Genomic DNA, 25267 nt, shown 5'->3' with positions numbered 1-25267 from the left:
AATAAGTTACTAAGTATTAAATTAAACAAAGCCAGCCAGCGTGGGGAGTGTAGACCAAATCCTCCATTTGCCTCTGGTAAATTAGAGGGGGTCGTGCTCCTGCAGTGGAGACTAAATGACCTGATGATGATGATGAAATTAAACAAAAAAATATTTTAAAGCTGGAATCAGAAAAAAGTTGTTTGTAAGTTTTCGGTTTACTGAGGCAAGTTAAGAGGGAAAGGTGGTATTTCTACAGACAGGCCGTTACGCCGCCGCCAAGCGCCTAAGTGAATGTAAACGGCGTAAATGTTGGTGCAAAAATTTGCAGTGGAAATTACCGTAGGATACAATTTATCGTATAATGCGACGAAGGGACCAATATGTGATACATCAGGCAACTCCAGCCCGTTTGGTCAACGTGTAGAGTTTTGGCCAAAGCGTTCATTTGTCTCTGGTATATAAGAGATACTCATGTGTAGATCGACTATGCCGTGGTGGTAAATGAGAAAAGCCTTTGGCTGAATGTCAGATTTGTATTTGGTACATAAGTAAATAAGTGATCGTGGAACGCAGCGGGAGATGACTGACTCATCTTCATAGCGTCCCGAAAAATCACGACGCAAAACGTGAAAATACGGCGCCGCAGGGATAGGTATTGGGGAGCAGGTCAAGTTTATAGTAGAGTTCGATCTTAAGATTTCTTCAATATTAAAATCGAAGATTGATTGTAAAAATCGGGCGTTAGCCCCTACATTACATAGGTACCCCGGTAAAGGACGTAAGTAAAACGAGTTTTCTTTTGTACAATTAAAAAACAGAGAAATGGTAGCCAACGACTATAATATTTCTGGTCAATAGACAAAATTTAAAATCTCTCTAGAAATAATCAGATTAATTCCACTTCAAGGAAACTCAACGCCTAATACAAGTTATCCCCAGTAGATATATTATAGGCAAGTAGTAGTTAGTTCACAATAGTGATACATTGCTAAAAGAGCGGATAAGGCGTTATTGACAAACGTTATGGTAAAAATACGGGCATAAAACATTAAATGATTTTTATGTTGATCACAATCTCTACTGAATAATGCTAATTGCTTTAGTTAATGCAGCGAAAACTAATAAAAATTATTTGTATAACATATTTTAGCATGTATTACAAATACATCTTGATAGTAGGTAAAGCAAGTCTCCCTTTTAAAATAGCTAAACTATCATTTAACTTTCAAAACTTTAAAGCACAGATAATATAATACTTAAAGTTAATAAGATAGATTAAAATAGACCACAAAATAAGTACTTAGACCTAAAATACATATAACGTTCCTCAACGTTCCCTACGTCATAGTAATAATATAAACATTTTATTATTCAGATAAAATCAGTCTGTATAAAGCTGCTAGTTGGTTATAACATAGGTAATATCCGTTTGGAATTATAACCTTATGTAAACCAAGTCTCACTAGCAAGCAAAGCCATATCTCTGTGTAATCATGTAAATAATAGAGTAAAGCCTTTTCACTGGCACCGGAAAACAGCACTTTTACTGGTTTTCATAGCACAGATGCCAAGTAGAAGTACATTTCTCAGTAAGCGTAATACAGGAGAATACAGTGGGTTTGCATTGCGTGGTGTGGGATAAGCCTATACCACTTAGGTAGAGTCAGTCAGAGCTAAAAAGTATGTATCCCACTAAGGCTCGGCGCAAATGGGCCAGCTTAGTGGGATACACATACTTTTTAGCTCAGAACTAAAAGCTGTAAAAGCACCGGTAGCTGTCGCGCGCTACCGTCACATTTCTAAGAGTGTCAGAAGCGAGCGACAGCCACCGCCGCCACTGCTGTCTGGAAGCCACCACATATTCACGAAACGGAATAAGCTGAGGCAGAAGAAGAATAATGCAGCCAAGAAAAGACCATAAACGCCACCCAGGCATTGTAAAAAAGTTATTAGATCTCATGTAGAACCAAGCTTGGTCTAACTTCATGCTCTCTACCTTAAGGCAAAATATGTGGCTTGGCCGTTTCGTTACTACAATAACTATTTATTAATTGTACTTAAAACAGAAAAGTAATGAACTAGTTTTTCACCTTCCACCCATGGTGGGACCAGCCAAGTTCTTTGGTATGGTAGAAGTCACTTCTATTTGTTACTTGCCTTAACAAATAGTTTTCTGTGAGCTTACTGTTCTCGTTTGTATCGTGTGTGTATGTAAGGCATCTAAAATGTTGGATACGAGAAGTGTCTTTCCTTGAAAAAGTTCTGATACAAATTGAAGGGAATTTGCGGCATCGGAGTAAACATTGTACCGCTTATCGATATCAATTAAGTGTACTTAAGCGTAATATAGGGTAATTGTATTTCTTCGTAGTACAAACGATGGGACATCAAGGTATACGTTGTGGCTAGTGTGATTTTAGAACTAAAATATAAGACCGTAGCTGCGTAGGAAGATGCTTTGCAACATTTAGGTCACTTGTAAGTAGATTTTAGGGCATTAAGTAATTTTGAAAACTGTTAAGTACTCGTAACTCGTACCTACCAAACTAGGGGGTATGATACGCTTTAGTTCTTTATTTGTACTCTCAATTAATTTTGCACGAAACACTCGCCATGTTTTATGCACATTAGCATCCTTGCAAAACTACTTTTAAAACGTAGATACCCCGATATTTTTAGCTGAGGATCTCTCATACAAATTAGTCGCAAGTTAGATAAATGCAAACGTTGTGTTAACAGGTAACTAAAGATATAGTTACATCGTCCTTATCTTTTTCAATTAAATAAAATCCTAAGTGTTTTCTTTTCTTACTTCATCACCACTTCCAAAACCGCCATCTAAACAAAAATCCGCCTGCTCTTTCATACAACCAAGTAATTACGGAAACGGAAGCCAGACCATAGACAAAAACCATAGTTTTACATAAGGCATAATCTATGGTGCCATTAGCGAGCAGGAAGGCTAGTACTCGCTTTCCACTGATTGAAGCCTATAGAACTACAATTAGTGAGGTGGCTGACCAGGTTCTAGGATATCATGACGTGTATAATCATTTATTCATAGTTATTAACGACATTCTGGATAGAATAGATAACATACTAGTCGATATCCTATAAGGAATTGCTATTACGTTAGGTTATATAAAGAAAACGGGGAACGGATGTATCCGTTTAAATGTATAAATGGTTTGTTGTAACAAACCATTTATGCTTTTTAAAATAAATGATTTCAATTTAAAAAAAATGTAGGTACCTAATCCAAACTTGACAATGCAGGAATTGAAATGTTTTCCAATTACGAGTTGCTCAATTTAGTGAAAATGCACATTGTAACTACAAATTGAAAATTAATTAAAGGTTGTAGCGTTTTTCACGGAAGAAAGTTAGGTGAAAGCTTTAAAACATTGAAAGAAATAAAAAAGTTGTATTTCGCTCTTTCAGATTACTATTTTGTTGCAATTTCTTACAAAACTTTGCGCGCAAAAAGCAAATCTAGTATGAAAATCATCAAACTTCTAATGCTCGTAACTCAGTTCAGACTGAGTTTAGAGGTATACATGTCATAGTAAGTTTGGTTTATTACACTATTTTGTAATCAAAAAATAAAGTTTGGTCGATGGCCGCGCGAAAAAAAAAAGACGCCAATTTCCGGCATTGTCTTTTTATCTGTATTACGTATAAACTTTAAATCATGTTTTATTTAAAAAGTATATTAGATAAATATAAAATGTATTTTTTGCAATTTGACAGTTCACGTCAGTCTGTTTCAAATTATTCAGAAGATCCTCCTAAACAATTGAATTAAGAATATTCAATGTTACCAAACCGATAAATAAAATGAGTAGGTAATCAATGTTAACTGTCGTAATTAATTTAGTAAGCTAATTTATAAAACGATAATTTGACACAAGTAATTGCAGCACATAAATAAATAATAATTTAAAAAGCCTAGGCATGTCACGTCATGCACATAAGTTCGTAACTTAAGTCAAGTCAACAAAGTGAAGTGACTCTATGTCCACCTGTCTAAGCTAAGTGGCAGTGCATTATGAAGCAAGAAAGAGGGGATCATATAAAGCGGCGCGATGACCTATTTCATTTCTCACTAGCTCGCCAGTGGCCCGCATACATGCTGACGGTTTGAAAAAAAAAAACTTTCCCGCCAAACAGTTGACGTTTATATTTTTTCTAAATCCAAATACAGGCAAAGAAATCTTGGACAGAAATGACTGTGTGTTCAAGCACGTGATCGGTTGTGCTTTTGTGTTGTTTATTGTGGCCAGTGTTTTGAGGACTGTGTTCCAGAACTGCAAGATGATAAAGGTTGGTTGGTTGTTCTTTTCTCTTTTTAAAAAGTTAAGGGTTCTTTCTGTTTAAAAATAACTAAAATTAATAAAAACAAATGACAGTGATACAACTTGCATTTGAAAAAGGTACTTTATTTTACTATTATTACTATACCAATCGAGCGATTTTTAACATTCTAGTCATAATTCGTAATTAAAACAAATAAGTACACAATAGCAATGGCGTGAAACTTCATAGTATTCTTAGTATGTACTAGACTAGTTCAACTGTATTTAAGTAAGTATTAATCAATATTTTATTGATAAAGAATAGATAGGTATTAAAAGGGCAATCTAAGATGTCTAAACCTCATATTTCTCATAAACTCATCCAGTATCAATCAACTCGTCGAGATAATCAAGATTTCTAATTAAACTTGTAAAACAAGCGACGGGTTGGTTTATAAGATCTCAAAGCTGTATTAGAGAAATCCAATTAGCATTTGCAGCTATGCATTCATTAACGGCCTCCCAAGGACGGGCATCGGCCTTCAAGATTGTGCAACATTTCTTAGAGCATATAACATGGACTTGATTTTAAGATACTCGTAGGTACACTTTGATAGGTATTGGTTTGTGGAAAGTATTATCTGGAAATGAATGGAATTACTTAACCACACACATTTTTCATAGACTAAAATGACTTGAATTGATTGATGAAATGAGGAGTGGGGATCGAAATTGTTTTTATTGATAGCAAAAAAAAATATCTGCGCAAAATGAATAAAATCTAGACTTTATTTATTGACACTTAGGTCCCATAAAGTGAGAATCAATTGAAGACTGAAATAGTGCATAAGTGTGCATTTAAGTGCACAGTCAAGTACAGGGTTAAAAGCTTCGTCAGACAGCGGGCATTGACGCGTCGCGTCGTGTCAATTTCTATGCGTGCGAATCGTCACACAGTTTAGTACCTAATTATACTTAATCAGTTAATTAACAGCTAATTAGCTGTTAGATTTATGCGCCATGATCATAAATGGTTTCAGGGTTCCGTACCTCAAAAGGAAAAATGAAACCCTTCTAAAATTACTTTTAAGGTTTAGTAGGCACATCAAAAGGAAAAACCGAACCCCTTATTTTGTTGTCTTTCTGTAGAATATTCATAATAATTGACCCACGATATTTGTCTTATGAGGTGGTTCCACTGCACTGTCATTTACGCCCGTATTCACAAACATTACTATGAGGTCTCACAGTGCGCGTGGATGCACAGGGTGACACACGAACCAATCACAGAGCTCTATTCAACGCTGTGCGTTAGATTTGCTGCTTCACTTAAGCAAGCATCGTTTGTGAATACGGGCGTAAATTAAGTAGGTGTTATCATTGTTAATCGTATCAAAAGTAAAGTGCCTACCTCGACGCACCGTTTAAAAATGCAAACCTATAACTGCAGTGATTACGTCATTAAAGAAACTAAGCCACTTATGTCTTAGTATCTCGTGCTTGTAATATCGCGGGCAATAACTTTCTGTTTTCACTGAACATTATTTTCGTACAACATAATATTGTCGCGTTTACGTGACATGGTCAGTAAATGCAGTATGACTTGCCGTCCACAGTTTGCGTTGCACACGAAAACGACATAAACTAGCTTTCAAGGAAATTAAATGGATTAAAGGCGATGACAGAAACAATAATAGTGATTTAATCATTGTAAATTGAACTGATGCAATCATAGAAATAAACTGAAAAACTAGTGCCCACGTGAATTTCAGAGGAAAGGATGTTCTTTTCGGTTAATAAAGCCTCCCATTCTTTTATTGAAAAAACATGAGTTCCGAATTTCCCATTTAAACTCACTTTAGCTGCAAACACATTATGTCCGTTTCACTAGTTACATAATAATATGTATTTGCTAAAATTCAGCAAAGTTTTAGCGTTTATTATGACGAAAAAAACCAGCAATAGATACCGAACTTAAATAATACAGAATAATTTAAGTAATTGTATCTTGATAGTTTGTATTGAAACCAAATAATAACTTAACTAAGGGTAGTAAAAATAAATTATTATCATCATAAATAAATTTGTATCAATTAAAATAATTCATCTACAACAAAATGGCCAATATTTTTCGCGCGCATTTTTCACTGCCCCATGCAAGAGAGATCCGCCCGGACCGGTCGACCCGCGTTTCACATTGAGAACAGCTCAGCGCAGTGTCATCTGTTATTTATTACATTTGAGTAAACATAGTTGATGGAACAAACAAAGTTTGACCAAGAGAGGAGATAAAATAATCTATACAGTGTGTCCGGGCATGTAGTGATCAAACTTTAAGGGCGTAATCTATGGACAATTTTATCGATGAAAATACTTCAAATTTGGGGCTTGACCCATTTCTCGAAAAATTACATCGATTTAAGTTTTTAATTTTTAGTTTACACCTCTTCTTTAAAAAAACAAGTGAAAGCGTGGGTAGCTTAACATTAATAGGCAAATATTTTATATCATGCGATAGCCAGTAAAATTATCTATTAGTAGAAGAAGAAACCAGACACAAGTTTCATACATTTTATGGGAGTAAGAATGGATTTAATTAGAAAAATACGTTACTTTTTTCACTTCTTTTTCAGTTATTTTCCAACACAAGAAAAACCAGGTCGTTAAGGTATGTTTTATTTGCATTGTATTATTAGTATTTGAGCTATTCTACAAAACGAATGTAAATTTATTAGTCTACGTAAGTAACAACCACCACTGTGGTCTAGTGGTAAGGCCACCTATTTAGGACAGCCAATTCCTCTGTGGTTTAGGATTCCGAGTGAAGCTCGCTGATCATCCATCAGTTTTCATCAGGTCAGATGAAGGGCAAGAGATTCCTCGTTGTGGATAAAAAAATGTTCTGTTCAGTTATTGTCTTTAAATGTGTTCTAAGTAACGTAAACTTAGAGAATTTCAATCATTAGTTAGTCCTAAGAAAGTCAAAACATGTAACGGAATCTCTGACTTACCACATTAGTGGAGCGATTACAGAAAATAATGGCCTATTAAGTACATGTTTTTTTGTGTTAATATGAAAGTTCAGAAAACTGCGCAGTTTTTAAAATTATTTTGGACCTATGGAATTTCTTCTTTTTTTTTTAACTTTTAAGTTGAAAATTTTAGAATGTTCCGCTAAAAGCATATTTTTTATGTTTCTAGCAAAAATTTTGTATCTTGCGTCAAAGATAGGAAGTTGATTATTTTTTTCAAAAATCTGCAATCAATAGGGAATCTGTCAAAAAAAAGAAATCTGAGAAAAGTCGACCCAAAAAAAAGATAAAAAAAATTAAAGCCTACTAGGTCATACAATTTGAAAAAATCACAAAATTAACGATAACTTCTAAACTATGAAAAATCGTAAAACATACATGGGGGTGAAATCGATAGGTCTAGTCCTCACCTATCACCTGCCTTCGGCTTGACACCTTACAAGAAACACCCTGTATAAAAGAAAGTCGTGTTAGTTACTTCGCTTATAACTCAAGAACGGCTGAACCGATTTAGCTGAAAATTGTTAGGGAGGTAGTTTAGAGCCAGGAGAAGGACATAGGATACTTTTTATCCCGTTCGAAATTAAAAAAAAAGTCTGCTTATTTATTGCCATTAAGGCGGAACAAAGTTCGCCGGGTCAGCTAGTAATCCATAAATCTGAAAACAACTCTACATTTCCACGTTTATAGCCACTGAAACAGATTTAATTAATTTGGTTAGTCTAGGTATTTTTCAACCTTTTTCATGACACGACACCCCTAGTATGAAAAAATATATTGCGACCCCCCGACCGCTCGCTTTTTTTATGCATTTTATAATGTTACAAAGATGTTGTAGGAACCGAATATTTCAATCCATGCAACATTTTATGCATTTGCATAATTAGATTGCGGATAAATCTATTTTTATAACTTTACTGTTTTTTTACGACCAATCGCGTTTTGGTAGTTTATTACGACCAATGGCGACCCCATAGACCCCCTGAGGTTGAAAAACACTGGTCTAAACAAAAGACATTTAAGTTAAATTACTTAACTGTCGTTGCAAAAAAAAAAATTAACGGGGGTGAAATAGGGCCTGTATTGCATAAGCAACAAATAATTCCAGGTGTAGGTGATATGAAAACTTTTTAAGGTTTTGTTTTCAGAAATACATATTTATGCAAGTACCTAAGATTTGAAAGATATAATATAATTAGGTAGAGTTCAATTCAATTAGTTATAACATCATTGTGCATTGATTGCTTTGTTTGGCATACAAACTTTCATTAAAAATAACGCGATCACACGCGATCAGCCGGCGTGCAGCGATGGCGACCAGACTTAAATGCATTGATCGCCATCGCTGCACGCCGGCTGATTGCGTGTGATCGCGTTGGTTTGACCGAACCTTTACTGGCTAACTGTTTGGCCATTATAACACACTGTTTAGTGGCATGCATCCATTTTCTCGGCAGCAATTAGACTGAGGAGCACCGTTAGTGTTCTGTTTTATTTACGCGCGTTTTGTAGTCACAGTAAAAAATAAGAAGCGTTTACGAAGTAACTTTATTTACCATTGAATTTCTGTTATGTATACAAATAATGTAAATAAATAAATATCTTTGGACAATCTCACACAGTGCCATCTAGCCCCAAAGTAAGCAATTAATATGCTTGTGTTATGGGTGCTAGCTTAACGGATATACTACTTATATACTTTTTTTAAATACATACATATTATACATAGTAACACCCAGACCCGTCACAGAAATTAAAATTCATCATTTCAATTTCTGCCCGGCCGGGAATCGAACCCGGGACCTCTCGGCATAGTAGTCCATTCTGAACCACTACACCAAACGGCCGACAAAATATAAAGTAAGACATTTTTCGGAAAAAAATACTAGATGCGGTCTCTATAAGTAGTAAAATGATTATTGTCCGTATTTATATGATAGACAATAGTTGCCGTGATCATTTGTCATCCGCGCTGAAGGGACGTCGATCCTATCTTCGAACTCTTCTTTATATCTTCTTATTAACTTCATTGCGAGTCCAATATCATTCCTTTAAGTAGGTAATTCCAGTAACTTAGCCTAGTTAGATTTTTATTGGCGGTCAAACTGTAGATTTTTTCTCTATGCTCTAAATACAAATAGCAATCGCAGAGCTGGGAATAAAAGGTGGGAATAGTTGCGACTTAGAAGCACGCTTATACGAACGCTTTTTGATTTTCTGGAACTCTAGGGTATTAATAAGACCACTTCAAAGAATGGAATGGCATTACATTTTTTGTTAAATTCAACAATTTTTTTCGACTTGTTTTTTCAAACGAAATTATTTAAAAACTTAACTGTACTACATATTTTTTACTGAAATAATTCATAATTTACATACACTTATCAATAAAAAGTCTGCACAAAAAGACTAGCTAACAAAAAAAACTAGATTGATTATACTATAATCTAAATCAACTAGGTATCTTCTAAATCTAGAATCCACAATATCTTCAAAAATATGCTTTTAGAAACACATACTCCTAAGACTCTTTAACTAGTTTTTATTTATAGAATATACCCCTAAAATTTCCGGAAAACAAAAGGAGCACGTTGTATACTACCTACTAAGTATAGGTACCGCTTTACTATGAGCGAGTGCATTCATGCATGTAATTTAATGTACAATTGTCTTGGATTGGATCAGGCAGGTGATGATTGCTACATCACTACTCATTAGCTATTTACTTGATGAAATCTTTTCGCAAGTGTCACTTTCTATGATTCATTATTACCGTGTCTGTGTTATGTTACTGTCTTGACTTGTATCAAGTCTGTTAACAGCAGGTAAACAGCAACTACAGATGACAGCTACAAGTGGATAAAAATGTTTTACAGAACAGAGAAACACGGGTCTCAACGCGACGAAAAATGTTTTAATTTTACATTTCAATCAAACTGGTATTAGGTACTAATTTAGGTAGGTATGGTTTTTACCGATGGAGATGATATACATTGAAATTATGTTCTACACTAGGTATTTTCAAAACTATCACAATAAAGAAATAAACGCAATCAATCATATGAATTGACTACTCAATAACATCGATGTAAGAAACAAAAACACGATTGCTGAAAAATCTCGACAAAAAGCAATTTGTAAAGAGTTAAAAAATAGATATCAGCTACAAAAGAATTAAGCCGTCAATCATACTAAAGCAATTAAAGACTTTTTTAAAGACGGTGATTAAACTCTGCTGTAATGTGTGACAAAAGACACTACAGTGAACTAAGAAAAACTGATTATCGTGACAATGAAAAATTCTATGGACTATGGTTGTATAAAATGATAATTATTGTTTAAATACAAAAGCAAATTGATTTGCTTTATCCCCACTTTAAATCATGTTAAAGTTATTTTAATGTGGAAAGAGATAGACCCAACACGACAAAGATTTCCTTGAAGAAAATTTGGCATTATCTTAAACATTAAGAATAAGAAATTTATTTTTAATATTCATTACATGTCAAATTGTACATTAACTAAATTAGAGGGAGGTTTAATAGAGATCGATAAAATTCTCTTAAACTTTTGATAAAGGATAGGTCACTTCTCCATTGGAAAGTTTGGTTGGAGATCCAAGGTTCCATTCCATATTACTAGCCGCGGGAAGAGTGGCGAATTTGATTAAAATTGTTTTTTTTTTTAACTCATTTTGCGACCGATTAAAATCCACACCGGCAAAGCCGTGGACAGAAGCTAGTTTACATATTAAACGTATCGCTATTACCACTATTACACAATCGATAAAAATGACAGCCCATTTCCAAGATACGTTCACCTATCGCATGCGGGTTTATTCAAAGAAAGATCGCATTTGCCACTGTCTGCCGGATTCCAAGTGAGTTAGAAAGAAAATACTACAATTACCTATGATAATCATTTTATAATCGCACTAGTACTAAACAGTTCGTGACTAATCAACTCGAGTAGTGAGATGCAATTAGAAAATGTAAAATCTTAAGTTACAACGTTGTTTTTGTAGCGGTTCCTCATTAGGGAATTTATCTACTGAGCTTCTAACTGTAAAGATTTAATTAAAGGAATTATTTAAAAAATAAATAATGGCGACTGAGTTAAATGCAGCTAGAAGAGTTTATGTTTAGGAAGCATTTTAGAAAAAACTTAAAAGAAATCGTTCTTAAATTTTTGACGAGTTAAGTAACCTACATATTTTATGTAAATAAGCACTTTTTAAGGAATATCTCTTTTCAGCATTGCTTTACATCATATTCCTGAAAAACTGGGACGTATACAAGCGCCTTATAAAAGCGCATCATGTATAGGTAAAAAACATTGTCACTTTACCTGTAGGTCTAGAAAAGTGGCACTTTTTAATTGAATCGAAAATCGAATCAGTAACCGAACTCTATACCAAAAAATTCCATTCAACCATCTTTCGACATTACAACGACGCCGCGAGCCGCCGTCTGCTTGTGACCACGTCAAGCCTCACGGCTTGACGTGGTACATAGAACTCCGTCATAAATGTCACGTTATGATCCGTGTCTTTGTATTTTACGTGACATTATGGCTGGTTTTAGTGTCACGCGGACCGTCCGGTGCGGACCCGCTCCGCACGGCCGATCTGTATGAACTTCTAGGGAGCGTTTAGCGCGCAAGCGGTGGTCCGCGCGGATAACTCCGCGGCACGGACGCGATATGCGAATGGCTGCGGAGCTGTCAGCGCGAACGGTCGGCCGTAGGGACCCCTCCGCATTACTCTAAAACGCTCCCTAGAAGTTTATACAGACCGGCCGTGCGGAGCGGGTCCGTACTGACAGTCCGCGTGACACTCAGATCGGCTGTGCGGAGCGATCCGCACTGACAATCCGCGTGACACTAAAACCAGCCTTTAAATGTGACATTGTCTAGGGGGGCCGACCACAGACCGCATTCAGTGTGATAAAATACTTAGAAGAAACAGAACATAAAAATTACCTTTACCTTACGTTTTCGCCCGCATCAGTCCGTGACGTCTTTCACTGCCCGAGGTGGCCTCGCATGATCGGTCGGAATGTTATCCACACATCAAGAGCGAAGTGAGTTGATACTTTAGTATTAACATAGTTTCACCTGGCTGGAGTTTAGAGAGTTAATCCCTTTGTAAGGCTACATCTTGAGCGGCATAATGTTTAGCACGAGTGGAAAGTTCACGCAAAGGGCAAGGGCATAATGAAACTTTTTCATGGAATACCTTGGTCCCTGACACCTCCAAGTTAAAAGGCAAGACGAACAACCAAGATTTTTTTAATAACGGCTTCATAGCCGTTATTTTTGGCCATCTTTGGCCTGTTGTAAAAAAAAATATATTTTACACCTAGTTAAGATAAGTAACCTTATTTCATACTTAGTGCTAAAAATTTAATAATATTATTTAGATCACTGTGGTATAGCTTTAATCAAAGATCCGATAAAAACACTTTTATGACAATTTTGGACTAAAAACTGCGTTTATCCGGTTCAAAAATAAATCTAGAGCATAATGCCTAACAATTTTCTGCAGGCTTGTAATGAACGGCTTTTAAGTTGTATGGTGTCTATTAGCTATTAGATACCACGACTAGGGTGTCCACAAGGCCGAGGAGTTTTCAGGACGTCTCCGATTTCCATCTGTTAAAGAGGTCAGCATTTTGAGCAAATATGCACATTTGAAATCAAAGTTTTGGCAAATAAATAACGGCAATTAACATTTACATTATTTGTTTATGATATTCAATTATTACAATTAGATGTATTATAGGGATTTCAATGACAAAAACTACAAGCAACATTGACTGACGACGGCGACTAGCTACAGTCTTTCCAATATCTAGATCCAAAAAATAATGAAGGTTTATAGTAGGTAGAACTGTTTTTCACTCTCGTATGTCACTGCTGCTGGCTTCCAGGGTCAAGCAAAACTTCAAACATTCTATTCTATCCTGAATTTTTCACTCTTCATGGTGCCACTACGCCCATGGGAGTGTTTACTGTGAAGCGTTTTCTCATGGACCGGTTTATCAAGTCTGCAACACTTTTAGCAATGATCACCATTACGCTGGAACCTAGCATTTATTGATCTAGTACTTTTGTTCAGGGCGTGGAATAGGCGAAATAAAACGCACAAGGTGTTTGTAAGAAACCTACACGTAGAGTAAATGATATTATAAAGATATTTATCGTTTCCATAGAATAAGTCGTCACAATATTTGTTATTCTATAATATATTGAAGTAATTTATTTAATTTTATGGTAATTAAGGACAGGACAACATTATTATTAATAAAATTTAACTCTCAGAAATAATTCACACACTTCTTAATTATTTCTACAGACTCAAAGAGGAAAGCTGTGAAAATTATGTCTGTTGTAAGCTTGAAAGGGAAAAGCTCAATTTGCAAGTAAAGTAAATAATAAATATTTTAATTGACTTGGCGACTATTACTTGCCTTATCGAATTGAGACTCGCTCGTTGCTGCATTTTAAAAAGGAACTGTGAAAGTAAAGAAAAAGTGGGATAACTTAAAATGTCAGTGATAATGACACTTCTTACCTTCCTACACGTTTCGGCTATTGGAGATTTAATTATTATAATTACCTTATTGTCACTTGTTTTTTGGATGGCTCCATGCTTATTTTTCGAGATTCGTTTGCGGTACCCCATTGTAAAACTGCGTATAACGCAGGTAACTTGATTCAATTCCACCAGCCCTCTTCCATAAATGGGGAACCCGAAGCAGGTTAGCGTATATCATCCCTACATTGTAGACTTTACTTTTCGCTAACTCTTTTAAATGCAAAAAACTAGGAACTGAAACTAGGGACTGGAATTCACTGTCTGCTTATACAGAGTGTCCCAGAAAGTAGTGTCAAGCCAAAACTCAGACCCGTTTCCCGGTGTCTTTAATCCGGGCTTCGTCAAGGCGGAAAAGAATAGGATTTAGGTACCATCCAGGGCACCTGGCTTATCGGCCTCAAGACTGCACCTCAAATACTTATCTGCCTTTTGATGTAAAAAATAAAATAATTTAACGTATTTTTCTATAGTTCCAGTTAATCTACCTCACGCTATGCTCGCTGACGCAAGCGGCGTACTACAGTCGGATGGCCACAGTGAACAGGCTCCGAGTGCCAACAGCCTTCAGGCCGGGGGTGACTTTTCAAAGACCCTGGACGCACCAGCGTCTGATGCCGGCTGCGTCGCACCGAGTGCCTTATGTGGTGTATAGGAATGCTCCCCAAAGGTGAGAACCACAACTAATGATGTTAGCTAGCTAGATATGGGAACATCATTCCGTGCTTAATAAGTATTTACTTCAAATTCACTGAGAAGTAAGAACTGTAGATGAGTCTAATAAGGACCACTGCTAACTTGATATAAAAACAGTACTCAGTGCTGAGTACCTATAAAATTAAATTGACTGAGAAGTGAGAAGAATCGAATATTTCCAGAGAAATCATAAAAGGATTAACACTAGAAGTGCCGAAGATTACGACCCCCCTAAAAGCGCCGCTGGGTCAATTTTGTCCCAGCATGTATTTTGTAACATTTTTTAGTTTCAGACATGNCAAATAAATCAAATCAAAAATTTGATTTGATTTGAAGTAGTGCGTGGTAGTTTATTTTGACTTTCAACAAATAAGGTGAATAGTGTACCTGAAGTCCATTCAATATAATATTTAAACTTTAAAATATTTATAATTAAAATAAAGGGCGGCGGATTTCCGGATGGCCCCGGGCGGCGAAAAGCCACGCTACGCCACTGACTAGTATTAAGTTCAGTGTGTGCACTGGGCCTTACCGCGGGTGGAGGTCCACAAATTACTTAAGGCTGCGGTGAGCGAAATATATTTAATTAGCAGCTTTTCAGCTATTTTAAAGCGCCTTTAGCGGCTTCCGCTGAGACGGCCTGAATAGATGAATGTTCGGCTATCTGATTTTTTAAAACTCATTCAGGAAAATTAAGTGTTTATGTTTAAGCTTCTTAAAATCTTTAATTGATTAAAAGCATGCATCTTTTAAACTAGGATCTAGTTTAATACGAAATAAATACAAATTTTAATTAAACAAGTTGGTTTAGGTTTACATAGTCATCATTATTCCAAAACAGCACAGTAACAGCAGTGTCTATGTGCAGCCTACTTTTGCTTGGGCTATGCTGTGATATATTTTTCCTGTTTACGTTTTGTAAAAAATAGTAATAAAATAAAAGTGGTAGAAAACTGAACCATTAAAATTGAACTCTTTTTATATTCGTCGTAAAGTTTATGACCATAAAAATAGGAATATTATCGACATAAAGCCCTACGACTGTAACTCGCGCAGATAAGTGATTCGCGCCGACTGTGCCGCGACACGTTCCGTGCGCGAATATTTTACGGCACTTTTATGTGTTTATCAACTTGTTTTGATCAGGATTTATGTATTTGTAACGCAGGTATGTACCTGCTAGTCATTGTTCTCCAAGCGCTTAGCATGTTCGCATTTCAATCAAATAAAGTGTATCTACCTACAATATCCTACCTTCAGTGTAGATTGAAAACTTAAATAAGTACTAATCTTCTCTTTTATACTATCCTACTTTCTACAAATCGCTAAACGTGTCCGAACACACCAAAAATTTTGTCTAGTACTAAATCGTCTGTCGAGCCATAATTAAAAACGGTTTTTGTTAATAGCGAGTAGTTTAGTTACTAAAGGCGAGTTACTCTACTTAATTACTAGACTAGTGCGAACCCTTGCTTAAGACTTCGACTTACCTCATCGATGACAATAAGGCACGAATCCCAGCGGTTTCTGGACGGTGTCGGATTCGTCCCCGTAGATCGCGAGCAGGGAGTCGCCTCGCGCGCCGCTCGCGCAGACCTTCAGCTTGCTCGACTCCGATTCTTTCTTGACTTGGGCAAGGCACTGCGGGGGAGAGGCACGGTTAGATGTTTTTGGAGGTTCCACGATGGCGCTTTTAACATTGTGTTTAATAGGTGTAGGCCGAAAGCTTTCCAAGGTGTGCAGATAATCAGTAAGTTTTGTAACCTTAAGCGTAAACCGAATTAATAATGTAGGTACTTAGGTAACCTAAAAATTATCAACAGAGTAATGCGTCGATAAATTTCCAAAGTATTCTAGTGCTTATGTAATAAATAAACACAAAATAAGATTCAAGTAATTTTTACATTTTTACGAGATGAGGCTTTTACGTCGTGAGCTTTTTAAACTGTAAGTTTTATTTTCATGAAACTTTACAGTAAGTTTTAAGTAATATTTAAAAATTTTAGTTATATGAATGAGTTTGAGCAGAGTTACCTTCGTTTCAAACCCACTCTGACCAGTTTGTATAATGCTCTGCCTTCCTTTGCTCAAACTCATTCATATAACTAAAATGTGGCTATACGGAGCGACATGGTCGCCTAATGTTGATTGAGCTCCTTTAATAAAAATTTAAAAAATAAGTATTATTTAAACAGTAGAATAACATAAGGCTATAATTTATTTAACGATCAGTGACAAGTCAAATTTCAGGCGGGCGGGCTGTGGGCAAAAGCTAGAAATGAATAATTATTACTGCAAATTGAAACGAACAGGTTTGCAAATCGCGAAAGTCAAATAAATGGTAGGTATACGCAATTGATTATAGGCATCACAGAATTTTTATAGCTTCACCAATATCTAAGAATAGAACCTTTACAGTGGCGTCTTTTATGAGGACGGAGACAGATATTTAAACACAATAGGACTTGTACTATGAACTCGTATTTTCCGAGACATTCAGCTGTTTCCAAGACACGCGCGGAGGAGTGGAGGGGGTAATGAAAAAATAAATTTGTTTCTTACGGGCGCTCCTCAATACCAGGTCACCGCCCCAGCACCAACGCAACTGTCGCTTACGTACGCACGAGTCAGCCAACAGTTCAGTTTATAGGCCATCGGTATCTGGCGGATATTTTGTGCGGTTTGAAAGCTGAACCTTCTTTCTTCTCGACACGGTTATGGTATTCATTCCCAAGTCGGACACTTAAGTCCTGAAATCATCACTCATTTAAGTCCGGGAATCACAAAATCGCATTGATTTTGTGATTCCCATTTGAATAGGTATTAGGATACTTATTATAAGTAGCAAAAAAAGCAAAATCAAGTTTTAGCTGAGTGAAAAACTGTTTAAAAGTCTTAGGGTCAAGTTTGATAAAAACTGAAGCTTCGATTTACGTCACTAAAAAATATTGACGCCTGTNAGGTATTTATTACATAACGAAAAAAGGATTTTATGGGAAGCAATGATATGTATTGAATATTTCTGGGTGATGTCGGCCGACCTCGTTGCGAATGTGGCCCACATGCTGAGATGTATAACGAACCGGTCTCACGGACAATGGACATAGTAACAAACCATTTTCGGGGAATTTCTGGGAAAATCTCCTAATCAGCCTGATAATTGTTTCCGGGAAACAGAGGACTATAAACATTATGATACCACCTACAAATGTGATAAGTCGCCTAATACAGACGAGACGAAACGAAGGACAGAGAGCGCATAGTGTAAGGACCACTTTAGTGGATTTTAAAAAGTACAAAAAGTGAAAAATAGACCCAAAATTCCGCAGTTTTTCACGTGCGTGCTCGCCCAGCGTGCACAGATCTTTTAAAGCTGCAAACATGGATGTATGACAGTGGTCTTAATAAAATATTTAAAAAATCAGAACTAGTTCGTTTGCAATTTCAGCGATTTTCCTGGTAAAATATGACTAGCCTATCTTCTAGTTCTAATACTTCTAATAAACCTTCAGGAAGGAAAAACATCTGCTAGTTTCAATTACAGATACAATAAATATTTTTAAGCAATTGCTCTATACTAAGTTTTAACATTCGTATTACAAATACGAAAGTATTTTTGACCTGTGTTTCTGTCTACCTTTTTCTTATACATGCTTATTTAAATTAGGAGATAGTTTGAGAACCAGGAAAAATAGGGATGCTTATAATTATCCTGGGGTTGAAGGAAATCACTCGCTCGTTTAAGTCTTTTTGTTGCAGACCTATATTCAAAACCTACAACTTAAATACAATATATCACTACGGCTTGCGTGAGTATACTTAACTGGGGCGTAGTGTGAGTTTACATCAAACGCATTAGATATTGACTGTGTTAAAAAATATTTTAAGATTTTAGTTCTTGAAAGTTCAAACCACATTTAATGTCACTTTTTTACGCAGTCGATTTCAAACGCGTTTGACGTAAACTCACACTACACACTTTGTTCAGTAAGCGCGCGAAGGCTGGGAGCAATTTGGTAACGTGTTTCCAAATGATGCCGTAAATCTTGGGGAACTTGGATAATCTGGATATATGACAAGCCTTTGACCTTTTGGAGCAAAAACATATTTTTCCTTCACTATTCATTTCTTGTAATTTAGGCCTTGAATTATGGCCTTTCACTTACATTTTAGTGCCTAAATCTACCTAATTAATTTATTTGTTTGTTTTCCGTTTCCATATCACATTGTGAGAGTAGGTACCTAAGTAACAAAGATTAGATAGTAAAATAGGTACTTTTATTTTGTAGTTAAAATTAAATAATGTTCATTCGTTATCAAAATTTCTTAGCTAAATTCGACTCTAATAAGAGTCGCTTCTCAATTCTCTCTCTCGCCTCAGGCAGTCCGATTTTTTCAAGTTAATATTCATTAGTAGAAAAAGAATTGAAAACATATTATTTCATTTCCATAATTTTCTTTTTTTATAATAAAATTTATTTTCCTATTTGTAATTTCAGGTAAGTTAAGGGTAGTAATGGCTAGGGTAAGTAGGGCATAATCTCCATCTATCTTAAATTCAGTATCTTAGTTAGTGCCCTCTACTGGCGTGAATAGTAACTTCACCAACAGCGCCAAACTAGCCAGAGTAGCGCAACCGCCAACCACGACTCTACCAAGTGCCGACACGAACAAGCTGTCTTATGTTGTCGACAGATGTCGTTGGGTGTCCCGCACCTCGTTTAAAAGTACTATTATTTTAATCAGATACCATTTTAACAGCCATTAATTCAGTAATTTATCGTATTAATTCAATAACTAAAATTACAGCGTGGATAGTTACTACCTCCTACTCTTTGTCAAAATGAAAGATTTATGTTAAAAACTCTACATTGCAATTTTGTTGATGTTATTTCATTTTACTTGGGTAAATGTCTATGATTTTAGCAAATCCAATGACTGAAGAAGAGAGGAAAGGAAATTAACACCGGAACTGTTGATGCCATTAAACAAAAGCATAAAATAATACCTACGACTTTGCTAAATTATAAATTATTTTATTAATGATTTACAGAGTACAATAGATCCCATCAAAAACAATACTTGTCAAAAAAACCAAGTCTCGCAACTCAGTTGTTCACACTAAATATTTTAATTTACACGTGNAATCAACACCCTGTATTTACATTTCTGAATTGTCACGAGTCACCTAAACTCTCCTCACCTCTCTACTTTCGTATCTCCTCGAAAAAAGGACTCTTCATCGAATTATTGTGGCAAATACCAGGGTGGGACAAAATTGACCCAGTGGCGCTTCTAGGTAAAACCGATTTTAAAAATTTTTCTATTAATGTTTTATTATCAAAAACATTAAAAAATGATAAAAATCAATAAATCAGAAAAAGTCAAAAAGTTTCATGGACTTTCGTTGAAAAATAAAAAAGTTAGAGCTGATCAAACTCGCGAGTGGGACAAAAATGGGACGGCGGCCTTTCTAGTGTTAAAAAGAAGAACAAGAAAAACATGCCCATCACCAATTAAGTTTTCAAAAATGTTATGCCTTCATTAATCTCGGCATGCTCTTTCTTTCACTCAACATCTGTGCTGGTTATCAATGACAAAGGATGTATATTACCATACAGTCATTGCTTGCCGTCTCATTCAAAGTGATTTCGGTTTCCCAGTCAACAAGACTTACCATCTGATCTTCTGATCTAGGCGACAAATAAAATCTCTCAGCAATCGACCATAGCAGAGCAAAGAGTAGACCAGGCAATAACCTCTCCTTCACCCCACAGATACGCAATGAAGCACTTCGCCCCAGGCCCGACTCGCACTGTCTTCAGCCACGGCTGGAAGACCACAGCCCGCCTCCCGCCGCTATCTCCCTCCACGCCGGAATACGAGTTCGTCCGAGCCGCCTCCTCGCCGTCGGCGGTGCACGATGGTGGTACAGGTTGAATTGCGCACACGCACTCACGCACTCTTTTATTTATACACCATATCAGCATCAGCTTAATAATAACTTCTAGACTGGTGTTTGGTAACATTACCTACCATACCACATATCCTTTTCCTAGACAGGTTTTGATAAAGGTCCGGGTGATCATCTGCCTCAACTGCAGGAACAAAACCCTCTCCAATTTACCACTGCCTTGCATAATTATTATTATTCTCCCTTACTTAGTCGCCTTTTATGACAACAAGGCAGTTACAGGGCACAGTTTTACAGGGCAGTTAAATGTACCATCCTAGACTGCATCTCACTTAACACCAAGTGCGATTGCGGTCAAATACCTGCCTTGTCTGGCATAAAAAGAAAAGCCTTCCAAGGGAAGAGTGGTGGTGGTCCTATTTTACTGTATATTCTATACAATCGCATAAGATGGAATCACATTGCGTCTATTGCATTGGCTTCCATGGTGGCAGGATTAATGCTGCTTCTTTCTGCAATAACATTTTAGTATCCTCACATTATCCACAAATTAATCTTTAACAAAGATTTAACTGACACATACTTTTATTTACGTGCAGCAGCTGTATTATTTTTGTTTTCACGCATAATTCATTTATTTTTTCTATCATAACTTGCGTTACTTTATTTCTTTTAGATTATTATTTTCATAAAACACAACGAAAGCATTTTATAATTTACATGTAATTAAGATTTTTTTGTATCTGCTATTCACTCTTTACAAATGGAATCTAATGTAAGCATTATTGGTAGCAACGCTATGCTTTCTACAATGTTTCACTTCGTGCACTAATTGCACCAAGAAAATTAGATGCCCGTTCACAGAAATATGAAAGGTGCCATTTACAAAATGTTTGACATCTAAAGCCTCATTCGTATTAGGGCGCATTATCACAAAATAGTTTTGGCACAAGTTTAAGTTGTATGAAAGTACGAAAAGACAAAAATATGCCAGTTATAAGAGAGTCGACTGACTTGTGTCCTAATCGGACGAGGCTTTATAGCTCACGCAAACAAACAAAAATAAACTATTTTTAACATAGTTATAGAATTTTTAAGCAGTATAGAGCATAAAACTACTTTGCGGTATTCTGGTCAAGTTTGCGTGAGCTTCAAATATTTCTGTGGACGGACGATGGTCGGTTTAGCGTTGTGTGACCGACAGGTGCCATCCACACCATCCCAGCTCCGAACCTGAGCCTCTCGGAGAAGCCAATCGTGGTGGTCGACTCGGATAACCTTCTCAAATCGTCACAGGACGTAAGTTGAACAACGATTTTATCAACTGACTATGAAATATGGCATCGTTATATTACTGGATTATTATTCAGTTGCGAAAGTAGTGAATCTGCTTGAAGTTGCTTATAAATTTCTAGGGTCACAGGCCTACGTATGAAGTGACAGAAAAATTCTTGGAGCCCGGAGTCTACCAGGTGTCACCCAAAGTTGAAATACCCGTTGGATTCTCTAAACCTTCTGTAAGTTACCTTCAGTGGAAAATGTGAAATTTTCATTTTGTTACAGATTTGAAAGAAAGAAAGAAAAAATGTGTAGTGTATTTGTTTGATAATGTTTTTTTTTCAGTCGCCGTCGTCTAATGGTGTGCAGAACTTGTTTACAAACAATGCAGCAGCATTGCAGTTCGCTTCCGATTATGGTTTGTCAGTATCCCTGCCGCAGACATCCGTCGTGCAACCACATCAAATTGTTCCTCCACAATTCAATATGCAGGTACCATCATATCAGCATGATAACTCCATGATGCATAAAAGAAAACGGAGGGTAAATGTCTAACACTTATATTTTCTTTTCCAGGGTTTCCCTTCTCACCAGGATATAGTAAACGCAGGTTCAGAAGGCATAGTAATATCACCGCAAATGTTATACCAAGCTGACCCGTCGTTCTTGCAAAAACTTCAAGAGCAACTAATGCAAAGATACCCCTCCGTGGAGTTCATACCTTATCCCGCTGACACCCCCTCAAATAACATCCAGCAATTCCACCACCAATCTCATATCCAGCAACAACCACAGAATAACCTTTTCTTGTTGGAAAACGAGGAAATAACAAAACAAACGCCAACATCATTCGAACCACAAAAGAGCGTCGTGCAAAGAGAAACTCACGAGAGTGCCGTAATGTCTCTCATCCCTCACTCTTTCACCCAAAACAATACTACAGAAAAGCATGTTGAAGTGACATCTGCATCCCAACCTCACAATGTAACAGTTGAATTAGTAACGGCGGAATCAAAACCAAGCACGACCACAGTTAAATACATAATAGAAAGCACCACCCAGGAGCAAAACGTGACTCCTATTTACTACGCGCAAGTCGGTCAAAGCATTGGAAACATTATAGCAAATGGATTCTATTCGGCAATCAATGACGTGAGGGCAGCAGCTGCATTAGCTCAAGTCGAGAAACCTCAAGAACAACAAGAAAATGCGACCACCACTACTACAACTACTGCCGCTCCAGAGCTCATGGCATATTTTGTACAACCCCCTGAAGGTTTTAAGAATCACACCGAGGTGAAACCTCATATCGGAGTTCCATTTACAAAGACTGCCGATTCTGTTAACATAGCTTACACTCTTCTTAGAGCGAACAATAAAGAGCCCCAAGTGACAAAAGAAGGTAACGTTTATGCTGGTCAAATAGTAGAAGCAACGATAAGCGAGGATCAAGACTTCAACAAACAAAAGGCGACTCTGATTCAAAGGAGAGCTCCATTAAGAATAATAGCGGTGACAGAAAAGAAACAAGATCAAGTCACATCGACGTCAGTGCCTCCCAAAATTACGGTGGTAAAGGCGAAAATACCTCCGAAAAGCAAACTCACTTTTGACGATAAAACTGGAGAGCCTGTGCTGAGGATATACGCAAGTTATGTCGACCCAAGTAAGTCGGTAAGTCCAAACATATTATAATTTTTGCGATGTATTTTCCGTATTTCCGACGTTATAAGCTGAGGGTCTAGAAAAAGAGCACATTATAATCGCAAACCAGTCGAAAAATGGTCGAAAGGCCTTTTGTTGTATGGAGTTACGACGGATTCGACTTTCGATTCGATCAAAAAGTGCAACTTGTCTAGGGGGCTCGTCTGATTGAGTACTATGGCATTTTAGTCTTGCTCCATGGTTTTGACTTCAGTTGTGCGTCAGTCTTGAATATTTTAACCCTATTCATAACTAATATAAACTTTTAGAAATGTGACTTTAAACAATACTATTTATTCTATTACAGAAAGAACTATTAGCGTCTAAACTGAACAACATAAAGAACGTCAAAGAAATAGTGGTCAAAAAGCCAGACGGTGTGGAAAACTGGACATCGGCTATGGTGAGGAAAGCAGACAAGACCCAAGGACATGATGCTAACCAGGTCACTGATTTTGGACTCAAGCTTAGATCGAGAAGCGACGATTATATTCCTTTATTTGAGGAGTATGAAGAGTAGTTTTAAGTTTCGTGGAGTGATGTTTATGATAAGTCTGTGCCTTTTTATTTAAAACTTAGGTACACTGTCTCAGTTGTACATCATGTAGATTATCTTTTAAATTGGAAAATATGTACGGGACATGTATAGCATAATATGTTACTTCTTACAAAGACAATTTTGTTCTCATTTTTCTGGATGAGGAATTTGTGAAAAAGGAATCTGCATTTATTCTCAAGATATTTTATCCACATAAAACTACCTTTTAACATTATGTCTGTCTGTATAATTACACTGTCTCAATTATGATCGTAATTGAGACAGTGCAGACCTAAGTAATTTTCAAATATACTTACTTATGTATTTAATGTATTAATTTGTGATGTAAACACTATTGACTAATTTATATCATGGATGCAATAGGTACGCACTTCTATGCGATACCGGTTTTATAATAGTATCAAAGTCACCAATACCGATAACGAAATTTTAAGATATTGAGATAAAATCTAACAGATAATACTTCCTATTTTTTGGAATGTCATAGAATACTCAGTTCAAATTAAAAATGTATAATTAGGGGCTCGATTACATAAAGTGATATAGGCCCGAGGATAGTGCGATAAACATAATGGAATATCTATAGTGCGAAATTTGCGTTGATTAAATAAGTATACACAATCATACAGTCGATATAGTAGTAAACATAATATCGGTATCGGTATTTTTGATACATCCCTAATCTAAACTTTAATGAATATGTCTTCATAATAATAACGTTTATGTGCAATTTCTGTCAATTACTTTGCAATGTAAATAGTGCTTATTAATTTTAATGTAGTTAACACTTATTTAAGAAATATTTAATGCATTTAGAATGTATTATTGTTATGATAAAATGCCAAATTGTTTTAATTGTTTAAATAATAAAGCAAAATAACTTTTAATATTTTTTATTTTTTGTTGCCAGTTTATAAAATTGTTTTTATAATTTAAGACACTCAAAGTGACTAAGTTGTCGTCACAGTTTACAAATCGGACTAAAACTAGATTTGTGAAACACATAGAAACATAAATATAACATATTGTCCATACATAAATGCTTATGTTACATGGGCGGAGGATATTGTTAGTCATATACCAGTACCAATATATTTTTGGGATTTTCTTTTATTGCTGTGGTGTTGCCACTTTAAGGATGTGCCACACAAGATGACAGATCTAAACATAAATTACGGTAAAATTCTAATTACCGTTTATAAAGATATTATA

General features: G+C 36.2%; 1 protein-coding gene across 5 annotated transcripts; it reads left to right on the top strand.

Annotated features, from left to right (window-relative positions):
- Nucleotides 1-4078: 4078 nt before the first annotated feature.
- Nucleotides 4079-24522, top strand: LOC114361547 (uncharacterized). 5 transcript variants are annotated; one of them, XM_028316616.1, is made up of 8 exons: nucleotides 4079-4305; nucleotides 14378-14574; nucleotides 20378-20535; nucleotides 21719-21813; nucleotides 21930-22031; nucleotides 22138-22284; nucleotides 22369-23458; nucleotides 23804-23935. In XM_028316616.1, exons 1-8 carry the CDS (start codon nucleotides 4297-4299, stop codon nucleotides 23821-23823), a joined length of 1818 nt encoding a protein of 605 aa, XP_028172417.1. In that variant the 5' UTR covers nucleotides 4079-4296; the 3' UTR covers nucleotides 23824-23935. The 5 variants fall into 5 exon arrangements, with proteins under 5 accessions (XP_028172417.1, XP_028172416.1, XP_028172415.1 ...); XM_028316615.1 differs by having other exon boundaries at nucleotides 4080-4305; nucleotides 20378-20526; nucleotides 21740-21813; nucleotides 22369-23466; nucleotides 23804-24522; XM_028316614.1 differs by having other exon boundaries at nucleotides 4080-4305; nucleotides 20378-20529; nucleotides 21740-21813; nucleotides 22369-23466; nucleotides 23804-24522.
- The last annotated feature ends 745 nt before the right edge of the window (nucleotides 24523-25267 follow it).

Source organism: Ostrinia furnacalis, unplaced genomic scaffold (assembly GCF_004193835.3).
Source record: "Ostrinia furnacalis isolate ACB-3 unplaced genomic scaffold, ASM419383v2 OfSCF5816, whole genome shotgun sequence".
In the NCBI taxonomy this organism is placed as follows: Eukaryota; Metazoa; Arthropoda; class Insecta; order Lepidoptera; family Crambidae; genus Ostrinia; species Ostrinia furnacalis.
Note: the sequence above shows the minus strand (reverse complement) of the source record. Positions and strands in the feature narration are given on the sequence as shown.